The sequence below is a fragment of the Accipiter gentilis genome, chromosome 22, assembly GCF_929443795.1.
Source record: "Accipiter gentilis chromosome 22, bAccGen1.1, whole genome shotgun sequence".
In the NCBI taxonomy this organism is placed as follows: domain Eukaryota; kingdom Metazoa; phylum Chordata; class Aves; order Accipitriformes; family Accipitridae; genus Astur; species Astur gentilis.
The window spans coordinates 2,204,407-2,229,194 of NC_064901.1; the positions used below are offsets into that span (position 1 = coordinate 2,204,407).

At 39.2% G+C, this 24,788-nt stretch overlaps 1 protein-coding gene across 1 annotated transcript in view; it reads left to right on the forward strand.

Moving 5' to 3' along the window:
• The window catches only part of SPTLC2 (serine palmitoyltransferase long chain base subunit 2), a 76,554-nt gene that overhangs the window by 20,122 nt on the left and 31,644 nt on the right, over positions 1-24,788 (forward strand). The window contains exons 3-9 of the mRNA XM_049825337.1: positions 1,649-1,803; positions 2,833-2,981; positions 3,313-3,437; positions 8,080-8,173; positions 10,861-10,966; positions 11,773-11,992; positions 13,845-13,971. Of these exons, the coding sequence (XP_049681294.1) occupies positions 1,649-1,803; positions 2,833-2,981; positions 3,313-3,437; positions 8,080-8,173; positions 10,861-10,966; positions 11,773-11,992; positions 13,845-13,971 (976 nt within the window). The remainder of the gene's footprint in view (positions 1-1,648; positions 1,804-2,832; positions 2,982-3,312; positions 3,438-8,079; positions 8,174-10,860; positions 10,967-11,772; positions 11,993-13,844; positions 13,972-24,788) is intronic.

Below are 24,788 nucleotides of genomic sequence, written 5' to 3' on the forward strand. Positions count from 1 at the left end.
AAATTGATATCTTTGCCTTTTTGGCATGTCATTATACACAGGCAAATCAGAAGGGGGCTTAGGTGCAACTATGTCTGCTTAGAAGTTGACACTTTGGGGCTCCATCTTTCCTGTGCAGCTGCTGGTAAGAGGATGCGAAGGGGTGGACCTAGATGGTTCTTTTACTCCAAACCGAAAGGATGAAGTTGTTAAGTGGCATAAATGCTCCCAGTTTTGCTTCAGTGGTACAAATGTTAGGCACCATAATATTAGGTCAGACAGATAGTCTGTCTTGCTTATCCTGTCACCAAAAATAAAATGCTCCCTCACTATGTTTGCATTTCTGTTGTGAAAAACAGGAAGAAATGCTATGCTGGCTCTTACCTTTGTCATAAATTCTAGTTTTTCCTTTTGTAGATTATTAAAAAGGCTTGGGTGTTTTGTTTTTTTGTTTTTTTCCAACAGCAGCAAATGAATTATGCATTCTTACCACTACTGAATGTCAAACTTCCTTTTAATTGAATAGTAATAAGGAAATCTCATGACTTTGAAGCATTTTAAGTAGGCCAGAATAAAATGTTCTTGAGTGCTCAGATATCCTTGCTGTCACAGTTAGTTTGACATTCTTGTGTGTTATCCATTCAAGACAGTCACTTACTTTTCCTGAAAAATGTTGGAAGGGAAGCTAGAATTCAGGAAATGCTTGCACAAAGAAATCCCTTGGGACCCAAGTGCTGAGAAGCTGTGCAGAAGAGAGGTGCCATAATGTAGCTTACTAGCTTGGATTCAGAACAAAAACTTGTGGAAAGTTCTAACAGTAACCTCTATAATAATGCTAGCACTGCTATATTAAATGCATTTCTTATGTACAGAATGAAATACAGCAGAGTACCTCAGTTTTCAAATTCTGTGTGTTCAGTAGAGCAATGCATAGTGTTTGCTGCCAAAAAGCAATTACATGTTCCCTTGCTCGGCTTAACTCTGAAGGCTGAATACAAATCTCCTGCAAAGATTATATGCGCGTGCATTTCACGAAGGGGATTATTGTGTGTTTCAAGAGAGATGTTCTCTTCCACTACCCAGCAAGAGCTGGAAAGAGAGCCAAGGTATTTCAAGTCCCATTTGAGTTCAGAGAACACCACCTCCTTGTGTCATTAGGAGCTCCCAATTCAGTTTCTGTGTTGATTTCAGCACTCCCTTTCCTATATGTTAGAATTCTTTGGGGCTTTCTAACTTGGAAGTGTAACCTAATGCCATGATTGTTTTTTCTAGTTGTGGTTGATGGCTTTTAGGTTCTATGAGCTACTTAAGTTAGATACAAATAAAGCACCTACTGTTGAGGAAATCTTGTGGGTGTGGTAGATTTGCAGGTTGAAAAAGTTACCATCTAGCAGATGGATTTTGCACTAGCAAATAAATCTCTTCAGTTCTGTTGCTGTCTCACCTTCAAATAATTTTGCACTGACATGGGTTTCCAGGGTTAAAAACACTTTGGGTGGAATTGGTTTCAGGGCTTGCGATGAAGAACTCTCTAACTTTTTCTTGAGTTTTCTTGATTATTTTTTTTAAATTTATTTTTAAATTACACCTGAATGACAGAAACAGCTTATTCCTAGTTTGCTGTAATACATATTTTCCTTTTACTTTGAGTGCTTTTGATGTGTTTCAGGACTTTGTCCCATTGTACCAGGACTTTGAAAATTTCTACAACAGAAACCTCTACACACGCATTCGGGACAGCTGGAACCGTCCCATCTGTAGTGTCCCAGGGGCCAAAGTGGACATGATGGAGAGAGTTTCCCATGACTATAACTGGACATTCACGTGAGTCAAAATTGAAGACAAGGCTTCCCACAACTATCTTTAAGTAGTGGGTCTATAAGAGCAAGTTGCAGGCTTTGAGGTTAAAGGTGCAGTGAATTGTGTTTGTTTTGAGCTTTCCAGCAGATTGAATCAATGAATTTTGCTCTTTTGAAATGCATCTGGCCAAGGTGATTGTTTTTGTGTAATCTTTTGGCTGCTTAGTAAGGCTGCTGACTGTGTTAATATTTCATGGGCGTAGACCTATAATAAAACCAATACTTCTCTGTGTGTGATGACCAGAACCTAGAGTACATACTTCGGATTGCAGTGCTACTTGTGACTTTGTGTTGATTTAGAATCAGTCCTGACACTTGAAGTAAATGTTGCTGCCTGAAAATGAGTTTAACATGATTGTCTTGAGTCAGAACTGAAGTAGTCTGTAGAAACAAAATCAGAAATGCAAGGACAAGGATTTTTACGAATTGGAAATGACATATAACAAGTTTGATGTGAAGAGTTTTGCAGCACAGTACTTTGTGAAACTCGTCATGTCTCTCCTCGGCTTTCAAGGGCAAAATAATTAAAACTTTTTTTCTGCTAAACTTCCTTGATCTCCTTGTCACGTATTGTTAGCACAGCAGTGCCAGATGTGTTTCCTTTCTGTGGTTAGAGGATATCCTGCTTGAGGGGCTGCCAAGTTAATTGATCTATTTTGTAGTTGAAAATAAAGTTGTATGTTTCTGGGATAGAGGGGGGACATGTCAGAGAAACAACAAATGGTTTGAGAAGCCTCAAGCAATTTTAGGTATGATAGTAAAATTACCTTTTGTTGTAAACTCTTCTGGGAACTAGTTTGAGACTAAGATAGGGAAAGCTTTTTCACTGATTGTTTCAGTTTGATGATGAGGGGCAGTACTGAAATAATTTAATGGTTGGTTGTATTGATTTTTAACATTTCAGTGTATATTCTAGGAAACCGAAGTAAGAATCTTCATGTGTAGTTAAATTTTTATTGTGGGTGTCCTAACTTGCGGTGTTTTTAAAACACAGGTACACAGGGAGAGTGATAAAGGACATTATTAATATGGGTTCCTACAACTACCTTGGATTTGCACAGAAGGCAGGGACTTGCCAAGAAGCAGCAGCTGAAGTTCTGTCCCAGTATGGAGCTGGGGTGTGCAGCACTAGGCAGGAGATGGGTAAGTTGGAGCAAGATAGAATGTTCCCCAAATGTATGTTTCAAAGTCTTTAATCTGATCACAGGTCTTTGAAACATTACTTGTTCCAGCTTTTGAACTTTGGACTAATCAATAAAGAAGCTTTTACCTTAGTGAAGACAAGTTGACTTGTTGGGTGAAGTTTACATGGCACAGCAGTTGCCTCACTTATGTTTTCATATATTTTTTTTCAGTGTTCCCTTTATGGGCCTTTAAATAAAGAGTAGCCTGGTTGGTGGAAATTCTTCTCATAGAATATAGCAATATTGAAAGCTTCTCCTCATTCTGAATTTCTTATTTGTTTTATGTGCAGGAAACTTGGACAAGCATGAGGAGCTGGAAGAGCTAGTTGCCAGGTTCCTAGGTGTGGAATCTGCAATGGCATATGGAATGGGGTTTGCAACCAACTCTATGAACATTCCTGCCTTAGTTGGCAAGGTATGTCTTAAGTCACTAGCAAAAGCTTATCTAACAAAGATTCAGCTGGTTGGGTTTCCTAAAAGCTGCTTGTTTGGTTTTGTTTTTCTTAAGTGGCAACTACTGCAGATATTCTCTATGGAAACTGTAGGTCACAGTATGCATCTCTAACCTTTTCAAAAATCTTTTTGGGAAACAGCATACATGAGACCAGTAGCAGTCCAGATCTTGTCCTCTTTCTGCGAGAGAGCCTAGCATGTTAAGGCTTGCTTCCTCAGGCTACTAATGGTGACTGATTAACAGGCTGATTGCCTGAAGGTATTTTGATGCTCTTGAGACACTAAGAAGTGACTGTGTCAGTGAGACACAGAGATAAGCTGAATTGCATGTTGGTACACACAGAATTTATTATCTTTGAGCAGTAGCTGAAAAATACTACCTCTGAAGGAGCAAAATCCTAGTAGAAAAGCTATTTGAGACAAACAAGGTCAAATGTAAAGACTCATGATGTCTACTGTGTGCCCCATAAAACAGTATACAATGCAGCCTGAGTATGCTGCATCTCAGACTATGGGGTTTTTTGTTATTGGAAAATTAAATGGAAGAGAGTTTTTTGTTTGCATCTTCTGATGCAAAATACATGTTCTCAAAGCTCCTACTTAGAGTAAAATAATGCAAGTACTGGAACTGTTTCCTCTTTTTGAAAATGATTCACTGTTAGCCTAATACTACTAGGCTGTTGGAATTCTATGTCCCTGTGTAGTGAATTATTTTCCCTTTATTCCATTTATTTATTTTTCCACTTCCTGAGACCACTTTGTAAATTGTGCCGGCAACTTTTCCTCCTGGTGAATCTCTTCTTGACTAGCTGTAGTGTTTTCCTGCATGCTATTTCAATTGTAACAATGAAGCAGCACTGTCCACGTAACGCCTCTTTTCTTTTGGTCTATTAAGTTTTAAATATCAGATGCTTTCCATAATGAAAGACATTTTTGAGTCTGATGCCAGAGAGAAATTCAGTGTTTCAAATCTAGTCTTTCTGGAGTCAAATACTTCTGCAGTGCTATGATTTTGAGCAACATGTTACTTCTGACATATCTTACTTGCGTTTTTCTGCTCTTCGTCTTCCACATTGCTCCAGTTTTCTCTTCAATAGAAAAATGATTTCTGTGAGACCCACTGTATATCTTTAATACCTTATGAGAATAACCTTGAGACACCGTACTCAGCTCCTTAGTTTTCACATTTGAACTTTTAACAGTTTTTACAACCACTGAGAGAATCTGAACAGTAAATTCCAAGGCATGTAACATACCTGTTTTCATGTGCGTATCTTGCACATTTACTAAACCAACTCTTCATAAATGGATACAGCAGTCTGTAATGTGTTAGTAATGAGCATACTTAGGTTTTGTGCACTTCAAGTAAGGTAGTAAGAAGCTTCTGTCTCATAATGCTAGAAGTACCCTTATACTCAGGTGAATACTCCAAACAGAAAATGCTCTTTTCTGAAGAAAAGAATTCTTGTCAGATGAACCATTTCACAGTTCAGAATGTTCACTAAATGCTTTTTTTGGCTGCCTGAAGTTGCTTTTCACTGCACTTTTGATTTCTTGATTGTCTGCAAATAACAGCTCACATAAATCCTGAATTCTGGCACCACCCAGTACACAATTGGCTGTGTGTGAACAGCCTGTTTGGCAATGCTTTGATAGTGTCCTCAGTAAAGCCCAGAGACTCCTCGTGCTTGATTACTCTTGGGATCTCTCTTTTTTTTGTCTCCTTTTTTGTTTGTTTGTTTTGTTTTGTAAACTACTTTTTATGTCTCTCTGTATGTCCTACACACATTTTCAGGCACAAAGCTGCCTGTAACACTAATTTTTTGGAGGTTTGACAAATATAATTAGTAATGGCATCTGCATTTGGCCAGAAGGAGTTTCTTTGACAGTCACTGATATGATTTGAAGCTAATCATTATTTACATCATATCTGGGCACCTATAATGCAACTTAATTAGCTTAAAATACAAACCACTGCAATAAAGTTAATTGTATGTATGTAATACTGGACCACCTGTTCTGGTTTTGCTCTGTGAACCCTTAAGTGCTTGGTTTATGTTGCTACTGAATCCTCTTTTAATAGCAACAAATATGACTTGACTATCCTAGGGTCCAACTCTACCCCGTAGTCTGGTCAGCACTGGTCAGCAAAAGAAATTCAAAAGCTTCATCAGCATTACCTAGTTGATCTCTGTTCACTATGGCTTGTTAACAGCAGCTTCTACAAAGAAGATGCTGAAAACAGGTATAGTTGGTGTACACTGAAAGTTGTATTTCAGCACTACTGAATCATTGCTAAAAACAGGTCTTTTTCTACCTGGCAGTTTTTAGCAGGAGAGACCCACTGTTGACAGCCAACTTGTTGGCTGCCTAGTACAGTCACTGCCATGTATGCTGAGTCTAGACCGCAGATAATGTGAGATTGGAGGATTATGTAGTCAGAATTTGTTAGACCATTTGAGGCTAAGCTAGATGCTGAAACTTCCCTGTTTTGGAATAAGTGTCATTAATGTAGTTACAGTAACTAGCTAATTACAGCATTCTGTACTGCCTGTAGCACAGAGCTTTTTGTCATAGCTCTGGACTTACAGAGGCTAGATAATGGAATTAGAGCAATGGTGCTTGAAGGATTTCTTTTTTGGTTGTAAGAAAACAAATTAATTTCCATGTATAGTTAGTTTGTGAAATTAAGTGCTCAGGACTGAATTATGCAATTCATGTGTGCAGCACTGTGGTAAAACGTGGCATTCACTTCAGTTTCTGTGTCTGACTTGTAGGATGCATTGGTAAGTCTGATCTTCACTGGAATATGTTTGTCTTGATACCAGTAGTGTGATCTCCAATTAGTGTTAGTCTTCTTCTGGATACTCTCTCACATGTAAGTTTGCTGATAAATGCAACTGAAGTCTTATCATTGTAGTAGCAGCACTCAGTTTTACATATTATCATCAGTGATTGCTGTACTGTACCACTGGTTTCTCTGATCCTTTGCCCTCTCTCTAGTGGCAGACAATACGAGACTCTACTTCCTCTTCAGTTCTAAATTAATTTATTTTGTCTAATTGAATGCCCTCTTCTGTTACAGGGGGGTGAAAAGAGGCTGCTCGTTGATTTGTTAAATCTGCTTTCTCTAACAAAAGCTTGTACTTGTTTTTATGGAGAAGCTCCTTGTAGGCTATTAATCTCTTATTTGTCTTTTTTTTAATCTATCACTTTTTCAACTTCCTAACATTTAAGAAGGATAGTAGTACTGGATTATTATATTCGGGTTTTCATACAGTAGTGCTTAACAGCAGTGGCCTCTGACATAGTATACATACTCCTTGTTTGGTAAAGTATTTCTAAAAAGCAAACGCTAGTTGGAGTTTTCCATGCTTCTTATGCCAAAGTTTCTGAAATATGCAGTGTGAATCCTTGTAACAGCCGTTTGAACACTTGATTTAGTGCAGTTTCTGGGGAAAACCAGTCTCGAGCTTTCCCAGGATGTAGAATATTTCTAGGTACATCGCAATTCTAGTGCAAAATTTCCTTTATTGTGGAGAAAATACGCCTATTGTCTGTGCCACCACCTTGTGTATCTGTAGGTAATGCTTTTCACAGTCCCTTCTAGTAACTCTCGTTGCAGAGAAGAAATGTTCTTGACTCTTCCCTCCACCGGTTGTTAGTAGAGAAACATAGAATGAGGATGTGTTTAGTGTCTAATCTTCAGCATCTTGACATGCTTTCCGGATTTTTAACTTAGTCACTTCTAGAGTTGCAGCACATTTGCATAGTAATTAGAGTGGGCCAAGGTTATTTAGAAATACTATTGCTCTCTTGCAAACTAATCCCCCAATATGCATTCCTATAGTCCACAGCGGTAACACTATGACTGAATGTTCAGCATATCAGCTATTGACCTGCAATCATTGCTGCTTTCAAAACAGATGTATCCTGTTTTGATATTTATCCAAGCATATACCTTCCCTTTTTTGAAAAAGGAAACAAATTCAATGTAATATTTAATGGCTTCAGAAAACTTTGCAATTTCACTCTGCAATTTTGTTTTCCACTTCCTGTCTCTTGTATGTTACCTCCATCTACGAAATACTCAATTGTTCTGTTCATTAAAGAAAATTAGTCCCTTTGGTACCACTGAGCACACATGGGATTAGTCAGTGGTTACGTCCTAATGCAAGAAATAGTGCAACTTTGATAAGGTCTGTAATCTAGGACTTTGGTGGCCTGTTTCCTAGCTCCACTGTAGAGTTGCTGAGTGAACTGCGGACAAGCTGCTCTTCTCTGTTTTGCCTGGCTGCATAGGAAAAAGGGTACTAATCATCGACATGAGATATTCAGACAGATGCAGCTTCAGGACTTCTGGGGAAAGTGAAACTAAAGTGGTTCTTTCAGTTAACAGCAGTTGTGTATTTTTATTTGCCATACTAAGGCTGCCAATTGTTTCTTAGCAAGTCTCGCCTGGACTAGCTGCATTTATGTTAGAAATGCGCTTTTTTTTTTCTTCCCTTAAATGATCTCCAAGCAGTTCAGAGCTGAAAGGTGTTACATGCTTGGCTGTGAAATGTAAGCTTTTCAATATCTTCCTCTTTCCCCTTCTAATTCAGGGCTGTCTGATTTTGAGTGATGAACTGAATCATGCATCACTGGTGCTTGGAGCAAGACTGTCAGGAGCAACTATTCGAATCTTTAAGCACAACAGTAAGTATCAGATGGTGGACTCTGCTTTTCTGCAGATGCTATAGATCAGATACAATCTATTCTATCTTCTAATAGTTGGAGATTCAATTTCATGCAAGGAAATCAATTGCTGGTTACCTGAAAGGTCAGAAGACTGCTGCTTCTGAGAATGTAGTCATCTTTAATTGGATATTTTTTGGTATGTTCAGTCTCAACTAATAACATTTTTATCCTGAAGCTGTTCTGGCTTGCACCTTCTGCACGTGAAGAGGAACATGCTGCCTTTTGGCAAGTCTAGGGGCACTAGTGTTTTAACATGGCTTCTTGGATAGCTCACCGTGGTTAGACTATTCTAACAGTCCCTGTCACATAATAATGCAATCTTGTAGTGGTCTAGGTTACAATTTGGGGAATAAGCAAGTTTAATTTTAGGACCAGAGCCAACATGATCCTACAGTAAAAAAAGCTTATGAACACAGATGTCCTAGCTAAACTAGACAGCCTTGCATTGGTACAAAGTAGTTCCAAAAGGAGTTTTGGTGATGTGAAGCACAGATTAATTTCACTGAGTTACTTGTTTTAAGTATTTGTTTCCAAAGTACACAGAAATTTCACTTTGCTAGTTTCAGCTGCCTCCAAAGGAGGTATTTAGAATAACTTTCAGATTAAAAATACTTAAGGTTTCCTTCTCTTATTCTCAATGAAAGAGGTACTTGGTTGTCCTTAATTAGTAATGCCACTATCGTCATTCTTCAGCTGCTCCTAATACTCTTAATAGTATCGATCTCTAAGATCATGATGCCTGTTGCTTTCTTTGAAGTATGTGGTGGTGACAGCAAAGCTTGGGTGGCTGCAATCATTTTCCTTTCTTTGTCCTACTTGATAGTGGGGCCTATGCTGTGCTTATTGTTTCTTTTGTGTTCTCTCTTTCTTGTTCTCTATCGTTTGAATAATTTTCTTTACAGAAGTGTAGGGCTGACTGTAACATTCAGTGATTTTTTTTTTTTGTTAATTTTTTTTAATTGTCCATAAATCTTGGTTGCTGGGCAAGATCACAAAAGCTTTGCACTCAACTTCTGTACTTATATAGACGTACTTCTGAACATTGCATCCAGTTCCAGAATTTCAGAGAAAGCAGGTGACAAACAGCGTCACTGTTCTGGGTATGAGGTGAAGGATTTAGAAGCTCTGGTGTGATGAGGAAGAACAGATGATCTGTGGGAATGGGGTACAAACTAGTAATGGCAAGATTGGGAGATATTCTAGAAACCTTGCAGGTGGTGGGGATCTGTGAAAGAGAATAGAGTGGCAGATTAGAATCAGAAGGCAAAATACAAGCAATGATCTTGGCCTGTCAAGATGATGTTCAATTCAGTTACGTTTGTGTTGTCAGTCCTGCACTTCTCTATGCTGCCTTACTTAACTTCATTTTCCTGAGAAGTTAATGGCTTCATCCATATGCTGCTTTTTAGAAATTATGGGGGAAAAAATTTAAATCCCCCTTAAAGTCCTTGTTCAATGTTTTCATTATTTTCCTACCTCAATTCTGCAGTTTGTCTCTTTCATTAAGGTCAGACCTAGTTTGCAGTCTTTCCCTCTTTTTTGAGAGATCAGAGCAGAAGTTTATATTCCATTGTTCTCCCTAACTACACTAAACTTGTCCTTTCTTCATTGAGAGAGATTTGTTGGAGGCAGGGACTCCACTGCTGACTTCTTCATTTTGTCTTTTTCTGAACATTAGCTGTCTTTTAACTGTCTATTAAATGACCTATTTTGCTGTGTAATTTCTAGTCTAGTTCTAGTTTACAAGCTCCTCTTGCTGCTACAAGTGCTCTAATCTGCCAATCCTCTTTTCATGATTGTTGTGCTCTTTTTCATGCCCTGGTGTTTATATCTGTCTCCTGCTCAGCACTTCAGCTTTTACGGTTTGATTACTCCCATCTCCACTCCTTTTCTCAGTTTTTGTTGGTTTGGTTTTTTTTTTCAGGACCAATTTCATGTGTATTTATTTGCTCACGTTAGTCAGGTCTCCTAGGATCATGTCAAGTGTGCGTAGCCCAAAGCTAGTAAAGTTTCAGAATACATTGCTACTAACAACTTCATCTGTCCGGTTTCTTATATGCTGAGCACTGTCCTCTTTCCTACACTGGTTGTTCTTTTTTCTTCCTCTTCTGTTTTTGGTTTAGTAGCTTCCTGTTCCATACCTTCAGTCCCTTCAATTTGAAACAAAGTAATAAAAAATGTACACTTGCTCCCCTTCCTGTCCTCCACTGTGATCTATCTTCTACTTATTTTTAGTTGATTATCATTGAGCTTGCTTCTTATTTTTTGAGTTATTTCTATCCACAAGGACATGCTTACTTCCTAAATGGCTTTCTCTTTTCCTCACAGTGAGATACCTTCCTTTTTTTTTCTTTTTTTCTTTTTTTTTTCCTTGCTTCCTTGTTTGCTGTTTGTGCCTAATGCTTTAACTTGTGCTTTTAGCTTAGAATGATGAAATTCTTCCTCGGAGTTCATACAGTCACCCATTCCCTTTAATCTCATCTGTGGGCCCGCAGCTAGATGAAGCTGATGCTTATTGACTTATATGTGGCCTGTCCTCCACAATGGAGCAATTTGTGTGTTTCTGGAGTATTGAAGTCTTTAGTCATTGCAAAGCTCAAGCTAGTAGCTGTTTTGGTACCATTTAACAGTAATTTCTGGTGCAGATATGCAAAGCCTGGAGAAGCTGCTCAAAGATGCTATTGTGCATGGGCAACCTCGTACACGGAGGCCCTGGAAAAAAATTCTTATCTTGGTGGAAGGAATATACAGGTACAAACTATTCTTTATATTCCTAAGACCCTCCACATGAGATCTAGCTGCTTAGTATTTGGGTTCCTTTGCCAAATCAAACTATGAATATTGTCACTTCATAGTTATTTCATTTATCTCATCTGCGAATTAAATTGACCTATGTATGTCTCCCATCCTGGACTTTCTGTTGCTAGTACTGTAGCTGCACCTGGTGTTATCACAATGCTTCCCACATCCTGATTAGATTGTAGAAATTAATTAATCTCAACTGATTATTTCCATCAGAGCTGAGGTCTTAAATTGCTTGTCCATTCTGTTCTTTCTGTGCTCACTAGATGATGCTAGTGTGAATGGAATTGTGCAAATTGAATGTTTTTGCTGAGAGTGAGCAGGAGCATGTAGTAGGCTTAGCTGTGTTAGGCATTTGAATCGTAGTGACTTTCAGCACAAAATGGGATGTTTTGGAGTGCTACTAATGAGAGCCTAGTTAGTTCTTAAACTTAAAAACAACAGGTAAGTAGTGGAAGTAAAAATGAGATAATTTATAAAATTGTCACTGAACACATTCCTTTGCCTTAACTTACTGTTGCTGCTACTATTTAGTCCATATGTCAGCATCCCAGAGAAGTTAAACAGGTAGAAAGTAGAGATCTGGGCTCCAGGTGCAAGGATTTACCTTTCATCTCTCTGCACAGCACAATCTGTCTAGCAAATTTTATGGGTTCATAATTACTCAAAGAGTGAAGAAGGCTTAGTGACTTTAGGCTCTGTAAGGAGGCCCAAACCATTAAATCAACTTACACTGAATTTGTGTTTCTCAACAGCATGGAGGGATCCATAGTCCGTTTGCCTGAAGTGATTGCCCTTAAGAAGAAGTACAAATCCTATCTGTACCTCGATGAGGCTCATAGTATAGGTGCCTTGGGTCCCAGTGGCCGGGGTGTAGTGGAGTATTTTGGACTCAGTCCTGAAGATGTGGATGTTATGATGGGAACATTCACCAAAAGCTTTGGAGCTGCTGGAGGATACATTGGGGGCAAGAAGGTAAAAAGCTGGGAATCTCATGGCTGTTTCAGGCTGGTGGTGGCATCCTTCACTAAGCATTCCAAAGTTGATCTATTTCTCAAGTACCCTGATTGTAATTTGTTTCCTAATTTTACATACTGTCTAGTACAGTGAAAGTCTGTGCAATGCAGAGAGTCTAGTCTAGTAAAATACTTCATAATTGCATAGTTCTCACATGGTCAGCAATAATCTCAGTTTACAGAATGTACGGTAGTTGTATAATATCTTTTTAGAAACTACTGTGAGCCAGGAAGCAGGGATTACTTAATGTTACTTCTAATGAGACTTGCTGGAAAAATGCCAAAAGCTGAAGCTTTTCAACTTGTTTGGAGGAAAATCCTCTTCTTAGGTTAGTCTGGTAGAATTGATTCCATCTGGACTTGGAACAGTTTGGTTTCTAAAAAGACACTTACCACCCCCCCCCCCCCCCCCTTTTTTTGTTTGTTTGTTTTGTTTTGGGTTGGGTTTTTTGGCTACTGACTCTGTTCTACTGCAAAGTACTGTGAGAAAATGTTGCCCTTGCCAAATGCCTCCTTTTGGGAGGGATGGTTTAGGCAATTGTATGTGTCCCCTTTCTCATATCCTCAAATGTGTCTCACAGATGAGGCATCTAAGCTTTATTTGAGAGTAAAATTCTACCATTTTCCTACCAGGACAATGATTTTTTAGATACTAATAGCAACAGTTATTTCAGCCCATCCAAGTGGAGATGGGACTTGCAGATGTTCCTCTTTGGGAGTTTACTACAGTTGGATTAAAATTACTCTGACATCTTCCCCAAAAGAAAGCAATGTATTAATATTTTTCCAAAGGGTAGTGAGCTAGTGGGATTAACTCCCTTGGCATAAGGTGAGGCAGCTAAGAGTCCTTTGCAGCTGTGTTTTAGCTACTGTTTGATGGATTGCTTCAGAGGTAAGAGGCCTTAAATCTTCTTACCTAGTTTATGTCAAAGTCCCTTTACAACTTCCTTTTATTTAACTCTGACTCCATGCAGACAGCGACATAAAATCGAACACTTCCATATATTTCTATAACATGTTACCAGCTTGTGCTAGCTACAGGGCCGTCATGACTAATTTTGTGGTAGCAGAAGACAGGATCTGTCCTAGCGTTCCTACTGGTCTTTAATATTTTGCTGGAGTGGTCTGGGTATTTTAGAGTGGTTTTGTTACAGTCAACAACAAGCAGCCTAGATCTACTGTGTGTTGGTCCTTTGTTCCTATATGACCTGCTTCTGCCCTCTAACAAATGTAAGCAGGTATGTTTAACTGGGAAATGAAGGAGGGGTAGGCTGAGGTTCTTGGACTCTTAAATTACACCTGCTGCTTTATTTATATTGTGCTGATAAATGGGAGAAAATATTTTGTGACCTATTCCCATTTGGTGACTTTTATGGAGAAACAATTAAATTGAGCATGATACATAAGCACCTATGGGTCCTGCTCCCCACTATTTCATTCGTTTTATACTTCCACTGTTATAATAAACACTTTTGAAAAACAGCCTGCGCACAGCTTGAGTAATGCAAACACCTTGTTGCAATCCACTGCTGGTGGTGTTAGCTAAACAAGTCTGTCATAGGCATTTGACTTTGATCAATACACATTCTTGCCCTGTGACTTAATTACGGGTTGTCATGTCCCTGCTGCTCACTTTTCAACTCCTTATTTCTTGTACTGTAAAATCAATCCTTGAGATACCTGTTCTCTTCCAGCACATTCTGAATGAGGTTTCTTGTGGTGGCCCCTTTTATTTTGTGACTAAGACACGACAGTAATGCATTTTTCTGAGTCTAGGAAGGCAATGTCTGATGCCTCTTGTGTTTTGCTAGGAACTGATTGATTACCTCAGGACATACTCTCACAGTGCTGTGTATGCGACATCACTGTCACCTCCTGTTGTGGAGCAAGTCATCACCTCTATGAAGTGCATCATGGGTGAAGATGGTACAACTGTTGGTGAGTCTTTCTAAGAGTAAGCATGTGGAAGGGGGAAGCCAAACAGAGCCTTTTTATTGCTTTGACACATAACTCATTCAGTGGACACATTTGCATCTGTCTGTTAGTACATGTAGACTTGGAATTTCTAGAGCAATAAACCAATTTATCGTTCTGCTTGGCAGATCAGCCTAATAACAGCATAAGGAATTTCCAGCTAGAGCTAAGTCATCTTAGTCTTATCTAAGACACAGTATTGGTTTGTATTGATTTTTGTTCTGTGTCTAGCTTTTCTAGCCTCCTTCCTTCTCTTCCCCGCTGTCTGTCCTTTGTTATCTGCCCCACTTTTTAGATTGCTTTCAGAGTATTTTGCTGTGTACCTTTTACAGTCTTGTGTGCTGGTTACTGCAGGGGCAATGCTTTTGATTTTCATCTCTAGTATAATTTGATGTTTGCACCTCAGTTAAAGTAGATACAGGAATGCTTCTGAAATCCCTTTTTACTTGGGGAGCTAGAGGCAGTTTTCAAGATCAGTAGACTTAATGCACCAGGAGAAGAAATTCAGCATATTCGTCTTTATTGTCTTGGTTTTCCTTTTTCAGTATGAAAGAAAGAAAGGGGAAGTCTGTACTAGTCTGAATGCATTCAAAGTCAAAAACAAATTCTCATGTCTCATTTGCCTAGTAGGTAGCAGCTTCCTTCAGTTACAGCATGAAGTAAATAGCTTGCTCTTGTAATGTGTAAGCTGCCTTGAAATTGAAATGGTACAGCATTTTGCATGTACGGTACTTTTCCGTCTTCACAGGTAATTAAAAAGTTGTGAGCAGCTCAGGATGACAGTATAGTTTGCTGAGGATCTGTCAGCCATGTTCAGTTCTGAGGCTCTTAGAATTCAAACTGCAGAAAATATTCAGTTATGGGAGTTTCAGGCATCTGGCCACAAGGTGGTAGTGTATACTGAAGAACTGTATTTGCTTTTGAATAAGGGTCATCTGACCCACTAACCTGACAGGTAAGTCCTACAGTGAAAAAGCTTGCTGGAGAAATGGCTTAAGAATTTTTCTGTTACAACAGGTTTCATTTGGTTTGCTTACATTATCTGAGAACAGAGTTAAGTGCCAGCAATTAGTGTTGGTGGTTGCTAAATAGAGAAGTCATCACTGAGGCGAGTATAGCCAGGCAGCACTTGTACCTGTGCTAGCACTGCTTCCGAGTGGTCCATGTAAGAGACCTGTACGAGCCAAGAGTTGTCCCCAGTGCTGCTCTCAAGAACAGATATTAACCAAGCTCCAAACTACATGAGAAGTTGTGCAAAAGGGCTGGGTCTTGCCATCATCTTGAAAGTGACTGTTTGAGCTCTTTCTAGCTGATGATTTGCCAACAGTCCGTGGTCAGCTCAAGCATTGCTTGTTTTGGGTTCCTTCCAGTATCTGTTTTGCTTAATGAAGTGGGAAACAAGGAATGTGTAACTGATTGTTGTTTGCAGTATTCAAACTAAGGTGTTTTTGCCCCTTTGTGAGGCTACAGTGTGATACTCATTCAAGCCAGGAGAATGGAAGCAACTTCCACCCCAGACTGTTCTGTTGCCATTATGCCAGCAAGATCCATCAGAGCTGAAAGGTGAACCAGATCAGGAACTAGTTTGGCAAAAAAATAAACTCCAAAGGCCTTTTTTTGTCATGTTGCTTAAAATGCGTGTCAGGCTACATCCTGCTAATTTGGTGCTGAGGAGTACCAGAATTCCTAGTCACTCTTTCTATTGAGAAAAGTGTTTTTGGCATTTGAAAGCTGTGTCATTTCAAAGAAGCCTCTGTATGTCTGATTTTTATATGAACTGTAGCAGTTTTTGGAAGTGCTGGATATAACAGCTAGATAGCCAAAGTCCTGTCTGCTCATACACAAAAGGATTTCTCAACTACAGGTCTCATGAAAGTGTTACTGGCTTTCTAAGTATCTAACTCAGCCTTTAGCTAGGATAAGCACCTCATAGGATGATCCCTGCATGAGAGTGCTTCTCTGTTAATTTTCTCCACACTGCTGTTTTCCAGTCATGCATTTTTTAATTGCCTTAAGGCTTTAGAGATGATATTACTTTGTAGGCATTTTCTGTGGACAAAGCTGGCAAAAGTTCAATTGGGTGAATTGAGCAGCTGTTTAGTGATAGCATGACAAAGTTTTTTCCTTGTTTGAGGGCTTTGGCTGAAAAATCTCTGTTTGGATTCTGTGGAATTATGGGTGAGGCTCTGGAGGACCACTGCCTGCAGTTGGTTTGACTACAAGTAATTGTGGAGTAGAGTGGTGCTGGTAAGAGTTAACTGTGGAAGACAAGTAGAGAAATAGTGTTAAACTGGGTCACTGGTAAGCACTTCTGAATCGACTGTGTGTTACAAATTTCACTGCTTTTAAATTAGTCAAGCTGAACTAATGGATGAAGGAAAACTGAGATAGGGCAATGATTTTACAAGGGCACAGAAGTTGGAGCTGGAGTCAGAACAGTAGACTTCTAGCTCCCAACCCTGTTTTTTGGGCCACAGCTAAATCTTTTAATGGCTTCAAGAATGCTTTCTTGAAAAGAGCCTTTGAGGCTTCTTTGTCTGCCGCCTTCTGTTCACCACACACTATTATAAAAGCTGCTGTTCTCCATGGCATCAAACCTTTGTGGAAATTGTGGTGTTAGATTGAGATGTTCTGTAGCTGAGGAATAAGTAGTAGGAAGCAATTAGGTTTTGAGGACAAAAGGGGTTTTTTGTGTATTATTTTGCAAGAATAAGTTAATTCTCTGCTCTTATACTTCAGGTTATTTCTAAATCTAATTAAACATCTGGAGGCTCTAAACTTACACTATAAGGCGTTGTAGTTACTAAAAATTTACATAACTAAAAAAAGCAAATATCTCCTTTCAGATCTTTCAAGCAAGCTGCCAGTGACTATATAGGATATTATTAGGAGGCAGCACAGACAAAATATAGATGCTATGAAAAGCTGAATGGCTGCTTATTGAGAACATAAGATGGATGGTATGCAATTCTGTGGCCTGAATTGAGATAATTCTGTACAAGCTAATCTGTTAATTCTCTGTAATGTTTATGCATATGACTGTCAAGCCTCAATCTCTCTGAAGACAGTTATGGGAATATAATTATATATGAATAAAGTATATTACTTGCTCCTTCATCCAGGCTGCAAAAAACCACTCCAACAGCCAACGTGATGGCAGAGCCATGTTATGGGTTCTTTGTAATGGTGCTTCCAGTACTGCTTCTGAAGCTCCTCTACGTTATTAGCTCAGTGCTGTATGTCTGTCGTCTTTTACTTTGCATTACTTGTCTTGCATGTAATTGTCTAGAAGACCATCATGTGGTCTTAAACAAAACATACTTGATTTGTGATCACTGTGAGAATTTCTTCAAAGGAACAGTCCTCAAGAGTGGTCAACATTTTGAGCACATGGAATGTCTTCAGAGAACTCCAGTGACAATGTACATGGGTATCTTGCATATCACATTTGGCTTTGTTATCTAGTAGAGCAAGGTGAGTAGGAGAGTTGGACGAGGCTTCTTTTTGCAAAAGCAAATTTTTGGAGCTGGTTTTCCTATTCAAAGTCACTGCGGTTGAAATTTTTAACAAGCAAGTGTTGCAGATGCTTGTCAGCAGTTCAATGGATGCTGCTCTTTCTCTGTTCAACCACAAAGATGAATGGACTTCAGATAGTTTTGTAGATAAAGGGGCTTTTTTAAATAATAAAAAGACACAATAAGCATGCTTTTTGGGATCATAGTATACACAAAAATGATGAATTGATTCCTGGAATGGAGTCCTGGAAACTTGTAGTATAGAGCCACTTTGTTCTTGCTGTTCATGTGGTGTTTGGGTTATTTAAATTGACTGTAGGGAAAATGAGACAGCTTGGGGCTTGCCCTGGCAAATGAGACATTGTTGGGATTTATGATATTAAGTACTTAACCTGTCTTATAGAATTTTTCAGCATTTCATTCAATTTGAGTTGAAAGCTGGATTTTTCACCATTACAACTTCATTAGGACTGGGAATCCAGTCAGCTCCTTTCTGCCATTTACATAAAAGCCCATGATATATCCTGTGTAACTGGAGTTCAGTTAGCACTGTTGGTGTTCAGGACCCAGCCTGTTTGTTTCCCTGATAACATTGCTGGGGGCAAGTGGAAGAAAATCATAAAGTAACCTGACTGAGATGTGGGCAAATCAAAACATGCAAGGTGAAACCTGTTTAGGAACTGGTTAACCTGATGCAGAGATGAAACTTAGTTTGGTCTCCTGTGCATTAAAAACTGAAGGTGAGCCTTAAATCTGGGAGTATTTTAACTTGAACTAAAGCTGGTGATGTTAATAGCTTGTAAAAGAGGCAATCTACTTCCTTCCATGGACATTAACTCAGTAATAATAATTATACATGTTGATGTTTGTAACAAGTTTACTGTCTTCCATTTCAGTTTCAGGAGGCAAATATCCCACACCCAATCACAGCAGCATATGTAGCATATATCGAATAAGTTGTGGATAGACTTTGCCCAAGGTGGCACTTAAATTTTGAGTGCTGTCTTGAGCACTATATAGAAACCAAGGATTGTTATCCTACATAGCTCTAATGTTGCAAGCAATGGAGGTAGCAGTTGCATAGGCCATCCCAGCTGCGAAACTATCAGAAATTAATAACTAACCTTTGAAGGCTAGTCAGTTAGCTGCACGTAGTTTGATTGGTATTTGTCTCATCTGAGTACCTCAGTTGTGACGTGCTAGTGGTTGACTACATCTAGTCAGAGGAAACCTTAAAAAAATTATTTCTAGTCTTGCCATTGCTGTGTCCAACAAACTTGAGTGAGTTAAATCAGAAAAGGTGGTTAAGCCAATTACAGCCAAAGGGAATAAGAACGTACAGCTGTGTTGGCAGAGAACTGAGCTGTTCAGAAGACAGGACCATTGCTATACTGTTAATATGCACAGGGAGAAGCATGCTGGAAACAAAACTAAGCCTGGTCTGCTTCAATTCTAGGGGACAAAAGACTGCAATTAGTGTTTTAACCTCCATATGGTTAATCAGGCTCTCAAGTGAAGATATGACCTTAGTAGTTCAATCAGCTGCCTAGTCAGTAGCTTTATTCAAGTTGGACATTTTGTAAAATTCCCCTTTTCTTTCCAAAGATAAGCCAGAATTACATGCAAGTATAAATTGTAAATGGTAGAGAAGGAATAGCCCATGTCACATCACTTGGAATTGAACTTCAAGCAGCTTACAGTTATAAATGAACTTTGTACCTTGCCATTGTGAGCAATAGATCCACAAATGGAAGCAGTGGCTGCTATTGTACTTGAAAGGGGAAATAAATATTCCTTGTGCGGGCTGAGGTTGAAAACATTCAATTAGCATTAAAATGGGTTCATTTGAATTTCCTCCAATAATGCACTTGTTAATGAGGTGTTAAATTATCACCTTGGGAACCCGGAGACCAGTCAAAACTAATTTGAGCAAAGTGAAAACTTTTCTTGTTGCTGCCCTTGAGAATCTCAAGCTGAGCTGGGAAACTGTTGGAAAAACAAATAATCTGGGGGTCATAAAGAGAGTTTCCTGCTTCTCTCCAGGGGACTAACAGTTTTAAACATCACTCTTTATATTTGTGCTTCCAGCTGGGGATCTTTTAAATCCAGCTTGTTGCTGCATCCCTACTTCCCTCCCACAGAGCATGGCAAGCCTCCAGAAAAATTACTTTAACCTGGGCCAGGCAGGAGAAATCTTTGAGCCTTTGGTGCTTTGAAGAGTGTTTACAGACATGAGCAGATCTGTACTCTTTGTGTTACGCATTGGAATGTGAGAATTCTTCAGTGCCTCCTCTGTTGGACTTTAATCAACATTGTGGTGTTTGTGCAAGAGCTCATAAACCTTTATAACTGTACACCTGCTTTGTTCTCATAAGATTTTGGTTCTTGCTATTTCTATTCAGGTGTGAGCTGTCATCCTCTATCTTCACACCCTAAACATTAATCTGTTGTAGCAGAAATACAACTAGGAATGTGGCTTTGTTGAAGTAATTTCATTTTTTCTTCATTGTTTACACTATGTTTGATTTAAAACGTGTGGCTCACTTTTTACTCTCGAGAGCGTTGAAGTGCCGCTGTTCTACAGAATGCTGTTGTGCTGCTTATAGAGGCAAAGGCGAAAATACTGTGTAGCAGCTCACTAGCTTATTTCATTAGCAATAGCGTGACTAAAATGCCACATGAACATTAAGGTAAAGCATTTGAACAGGAGTAATCACAAATGAGGTGATGTGCACTCTGTCTTTGAAATAGTTTGAAACATAGTTCATGCTTCCTGGTGTGGTACATGACTTACTAGAGTAGAGTTTTTTTTGAAAATACCTGAATGACCCACATAAGCACCACTTCCTATTATCAGCCCTGGCACCTGCAGCAATTTTCTACATAGAAAAATTAATACTAGTATTACAATAGTATCTGCAGTGTACAGACACATGGCAAAATTTCATTCTGTGAAGTGCATGTAATGTAAATATTTCTAGCTTCTTTGAAAACAAGCAACAATGCATAACTGAAGCTCTTAGTGTGGACTGTGTGCAGGTGTGTTAGGCTATGTGGGACTCACAGACCAGTAGAACTACTGACCTTGCCTGCTTTAGCAGGTTCTGATGTAAAATGTGGTTGGCACTAGGTCAACTCATGCCATTTCACATCAGTGCAGCTGATCTACCAAAATTCCTAAACGTAGACAATCTTGACAATCTACTATGTGTACTTTAGTCCTACTAGTGTGCAGATGTTAGCTAATGTCCCAGAATTAATAAACTTCCTTAGATAGTACAGATTTAATCTTTGAAGGAAGAAGCTGTCTGGAAAACCTGCATGCCAATTAACATCTTTTGAGAGCATATGGCCAGTGGAGAGATTTGAGATGACACTTAAATGAGATTGTGCGGGTTCTGTTGCAGTCTATCTTCAACAGTAGAGTTTAGCTCAAGACAAATTGGCTTGTCAAGAACAGGATAAATCAGCCTGTAAAGCTTCTTGCTGCCATGGGTAAGCTTCTGTTAATGCTCAGGTTATTGCCTAATTGTTGTGTAGCGGAAAAGTTGTGTTTACAAGGCTGTCTGTGTGGGGGAAAATGTATTACAGAGTATGCATGCTTCTTAAGTCCATGTTGGCTAGCAGCTCCTAAGATTTATTAACAGTTTCTCTGTGGATGCTGGGATTTGAAAAAAAACAAACAAACAAAGAAACCCAAGCCAATAAAATACTTCCGAAGCTTCTTAAGACTTTGAAGCTTGCCTTCCTATTGGTTGGCTTAATATGGTATAAGTGTGTCACCAAACTGGGGCCCTAAATAGGCAGTGGAGAACTCATTTGCTCTGCAACTAGCATCTCCAGAACTAAGTACTCCGTGCAAACAGATGTGGTACTCTTACAGAATAACTGTCTGTACCAAGAGCTGGAAGCAGAATGTTTAGTACCTCCAATGTTTGCTGAAAATAGCTTCTCTTTTCCAGGGTTGTTGCTATATTCCCGACAAGTAACTTTTTGTTCAGACCTGGCATTGTAGAGACAATTGTGGGTTTTATATGCACAGCTTTGATCTTTCCAGGATCCTTGGAAAACAGCCATGTAGGGAAAACAAGTCTATAAAAGTCACAGCAGAGGCAAGGCCTCCAGGGTTTGGGCCTTTTCAGGCACAAAGCCTACTCTTCCACCTCACTGCGGTTCCAGGTGGCAGGCTACCAGGAGCTGCTTGCCAAATACAACTTAGTAACATGGAGAAAGCTCAATACCCTTCCTGTTGCAATTATTGCGGAGTTTCAGGGTAGATCTGAGAACACACTGGAGATGGACAACTATGGTTGCTATAACAGATGTACAGGCAGATGTGGGCAGCTCTGACGTGGCAAATTTGCAGGCTATAGTTTTTACCATGAGATTAACTTCTTAGCTATAAGCATCTCTGATGTCAAAGGAGAAACTTGAGATGTTGTGCAGAACCTCTTATGGGAATGGATCAAGGTCTTCACAAAAAGATGTGTGAAGACTGCATTCTGTGAAAGATTCAGGTGCTACCTTCTCAGTGACTTCATACATAAACTTGCTATTTAAAAAAGCAAACCAACCAAACCAAACCAACTCCTCCAGAGTGGAAATTCTTAGGTTTTGGATACGTTATTAAAGAGCACATACATACTTGTGGCATCCTGTCTCTCCCATTGCTCCTTGTGTTAGGTAGGTAAAAACTCCAGCAGTATGGGGGGTATGTCAAAATCACGTTAAGGGACAAAAAGACATTTGGAAACTACTGTGCTCCATTCCATAAGGTCCCATTTAGTACCACTGAGGAAAAGTAGGTATTTAGAACCATTCTGCTCACTTTCCTTAGCCCTTAAGGGATCCTCCTACCAAGAGACTGTTAGTAGAAGGTAGTCTGTTTGCCAGATGGGTTTTTTTTACATTTTCAGAGTAAGTGCTAAAACAAAGATGCAATACTTCTCATAGTACCTTACAGTATTAGTTACTGGTCAAAGCTTACTTCTGTGTAGGATCTCATTATTATCTCAAGCTTGTGGAGCCTTTCATAGTGCTCCTGGCATACTTTCTTTATGGATCTGATTTCTGTTCAGTTGGGCCAGAAGATGGTACTCCAGTGTTTATGGCTGCCATCTCCCAGAGAAGTTTGCCAAAGAGTAGGATAGTCAAACACATCCCACCCCTCAGCCTTGCTCACTATCCAGGTAAGAGAATGGATGCCCTAGCTCTATTTGTCTCATTTTAGACTAAGCCGATTACTGGCTGTTTCTAACCAAAGGTGGACACTTTATAGCTGGCTGGTATATCTCTTCCACTGAATATCAAGCCTTGCTGTGCTTTAGTCTAACTGCTTCAGGAACAATGCTGTTAGAAACTTTTAAGGTGTTGACATGAAGTGTGACAAATCAACTGACTTCTGCTGAATACTGTTTCTTGCACTTAACTATAAAATCAGATGGGAAGTTTTTAAGAGCTGCACTTCAGTGGCTGATGCAGCTGTAGGAAATGAAGGAACAGATTGTTGCTAGTCCTCTGTGGTTAATCTATGCTGTTTCTTATGGCTATCTCATTGTCTGTGACTTCTGTGACATACAAATCCCTCTATTGGGCTGAACTGGCTTTGAGTTTCAGAAGATAAATTAAGGCTTGTGGATTTTGTATAGCCTCATGCTTCAATACTGGTTTGATGTGAAATTCAAAAAACAATGCAGTAAAAAAAAATATCTAATTTTTATGACCAGCTAACAAGGGATCCATAGGGAACCTAGTATCTCAAAAGATCAATTAGCAGAGTTGCTAACTGGAGCAACTGCTCCCAACTTGAGTACTTGGATACCTTGTCCGGTCTATGAATTGCAGCACATGCTCCCAAGAGATGTGCCTAATGGCAGGATAAATATACTGACAAACTAAATGCTAATACTGTTGATAAATAATAACTTTTCTGTAAAACTGCAAACACTATACTCCACTGAGTATTTGTCCAAAGAATATTCTTGTATTTGAGAATTTAAGATGGGAAAAATTGCTCTGCTTTTTTTCTGGACACAGCAGAGCTTAATTCTTCTTTTCCAACTTTGATTTTGTGAGGGGTTTCCTAGAGTTGTCTAAGGTAGCTCTTGCACAGCTAAAAATGTCTTGGATCCTCTCTGATTTATAAAGATTTCCACCCTGATGCACACGTAGCTAGAGATATTTCCACAGATAGGATTGTTATGAAGGAGGTTTTTTTAAGTTGCAACTGCTTTCAGGATTGTATGTCTATTGCTGTTAAATCTCAGCAAACAGTCCTTGGTGGCTGCCTGGTACAGGGAATGCTTACTATGCATCTTCGCTCCTACACTGTTACACAAAACAAAAGGTCTGAGCAATTCATTTGTTTATTTTGCATTGTCACTGCGTCTCTTGTTGTTTTTTCATTTTCTCAAGTATTACCAAGTCTTAGCTCAACAGAACCACCTGAGATGCCCCTAGTATTGGCAGTGGTCATACTGTTTACAGAGGGGGGGAAAAAAAGGTATGTTTGAAAGATGGGAGGTACTGAAATTATTTGCAAAAGGAACAGTTTGGGTTGAATTTGTAACTGGATAGATAGATGAGCCACTTTAGTTACCTGTGTAAGTCCTTCCTAGTGTAAAGGTGTAACTATCTTCTAGAAGCTTGGCAGAGGTGTGCTGGAATAGCACAGTTAATGTGTTGAATGGTGGCCAGCTCTTTCAGATTGAAGCAACATTGGCAGTTTCTGTCCTGCAGGTCTTGAAAAGGTTCGAAGTTGATGAACAGCTGATTTCTGTCCCAGCATCAACAGAGGCACTGTGAGGAATGGGTCTAAGAGGGGAAGCAGATAGATCAGCAGCTGCTGAGAGGTAGCAGATTAGAGGGGGGAAATGTATAGATAAAAAATGCTTTTTCATATGTAAATCAACGTCCATAAGAAGCTGTAGACCTTGCAAATCATTAGCAGTCTTACTTCTGTGTAAACAGAAATTCTTCAGACTAACTTCAGGCTATTACAGTGGGTAATTGAATTCTTTAAAAACCAACCAACAAAAAAACCCAGAAACACACAAACCAAAAACCAAGCTGCAAAAGACTAGCATTTTTAAAGCTTAGAAACTGGTTTTGAATGCCTTTGCAATGAATATACTTCAGTGTAATTAAAAGTCATCCTTTAAGCATTAGTGATAAGTTATCCTTGCCTTAGTTGTGACTTTTTTATATAACAGGTTTTGTGTAATTCAGGCATGGAAAACTGGCTAAAGATGGTAAATAATACACCTG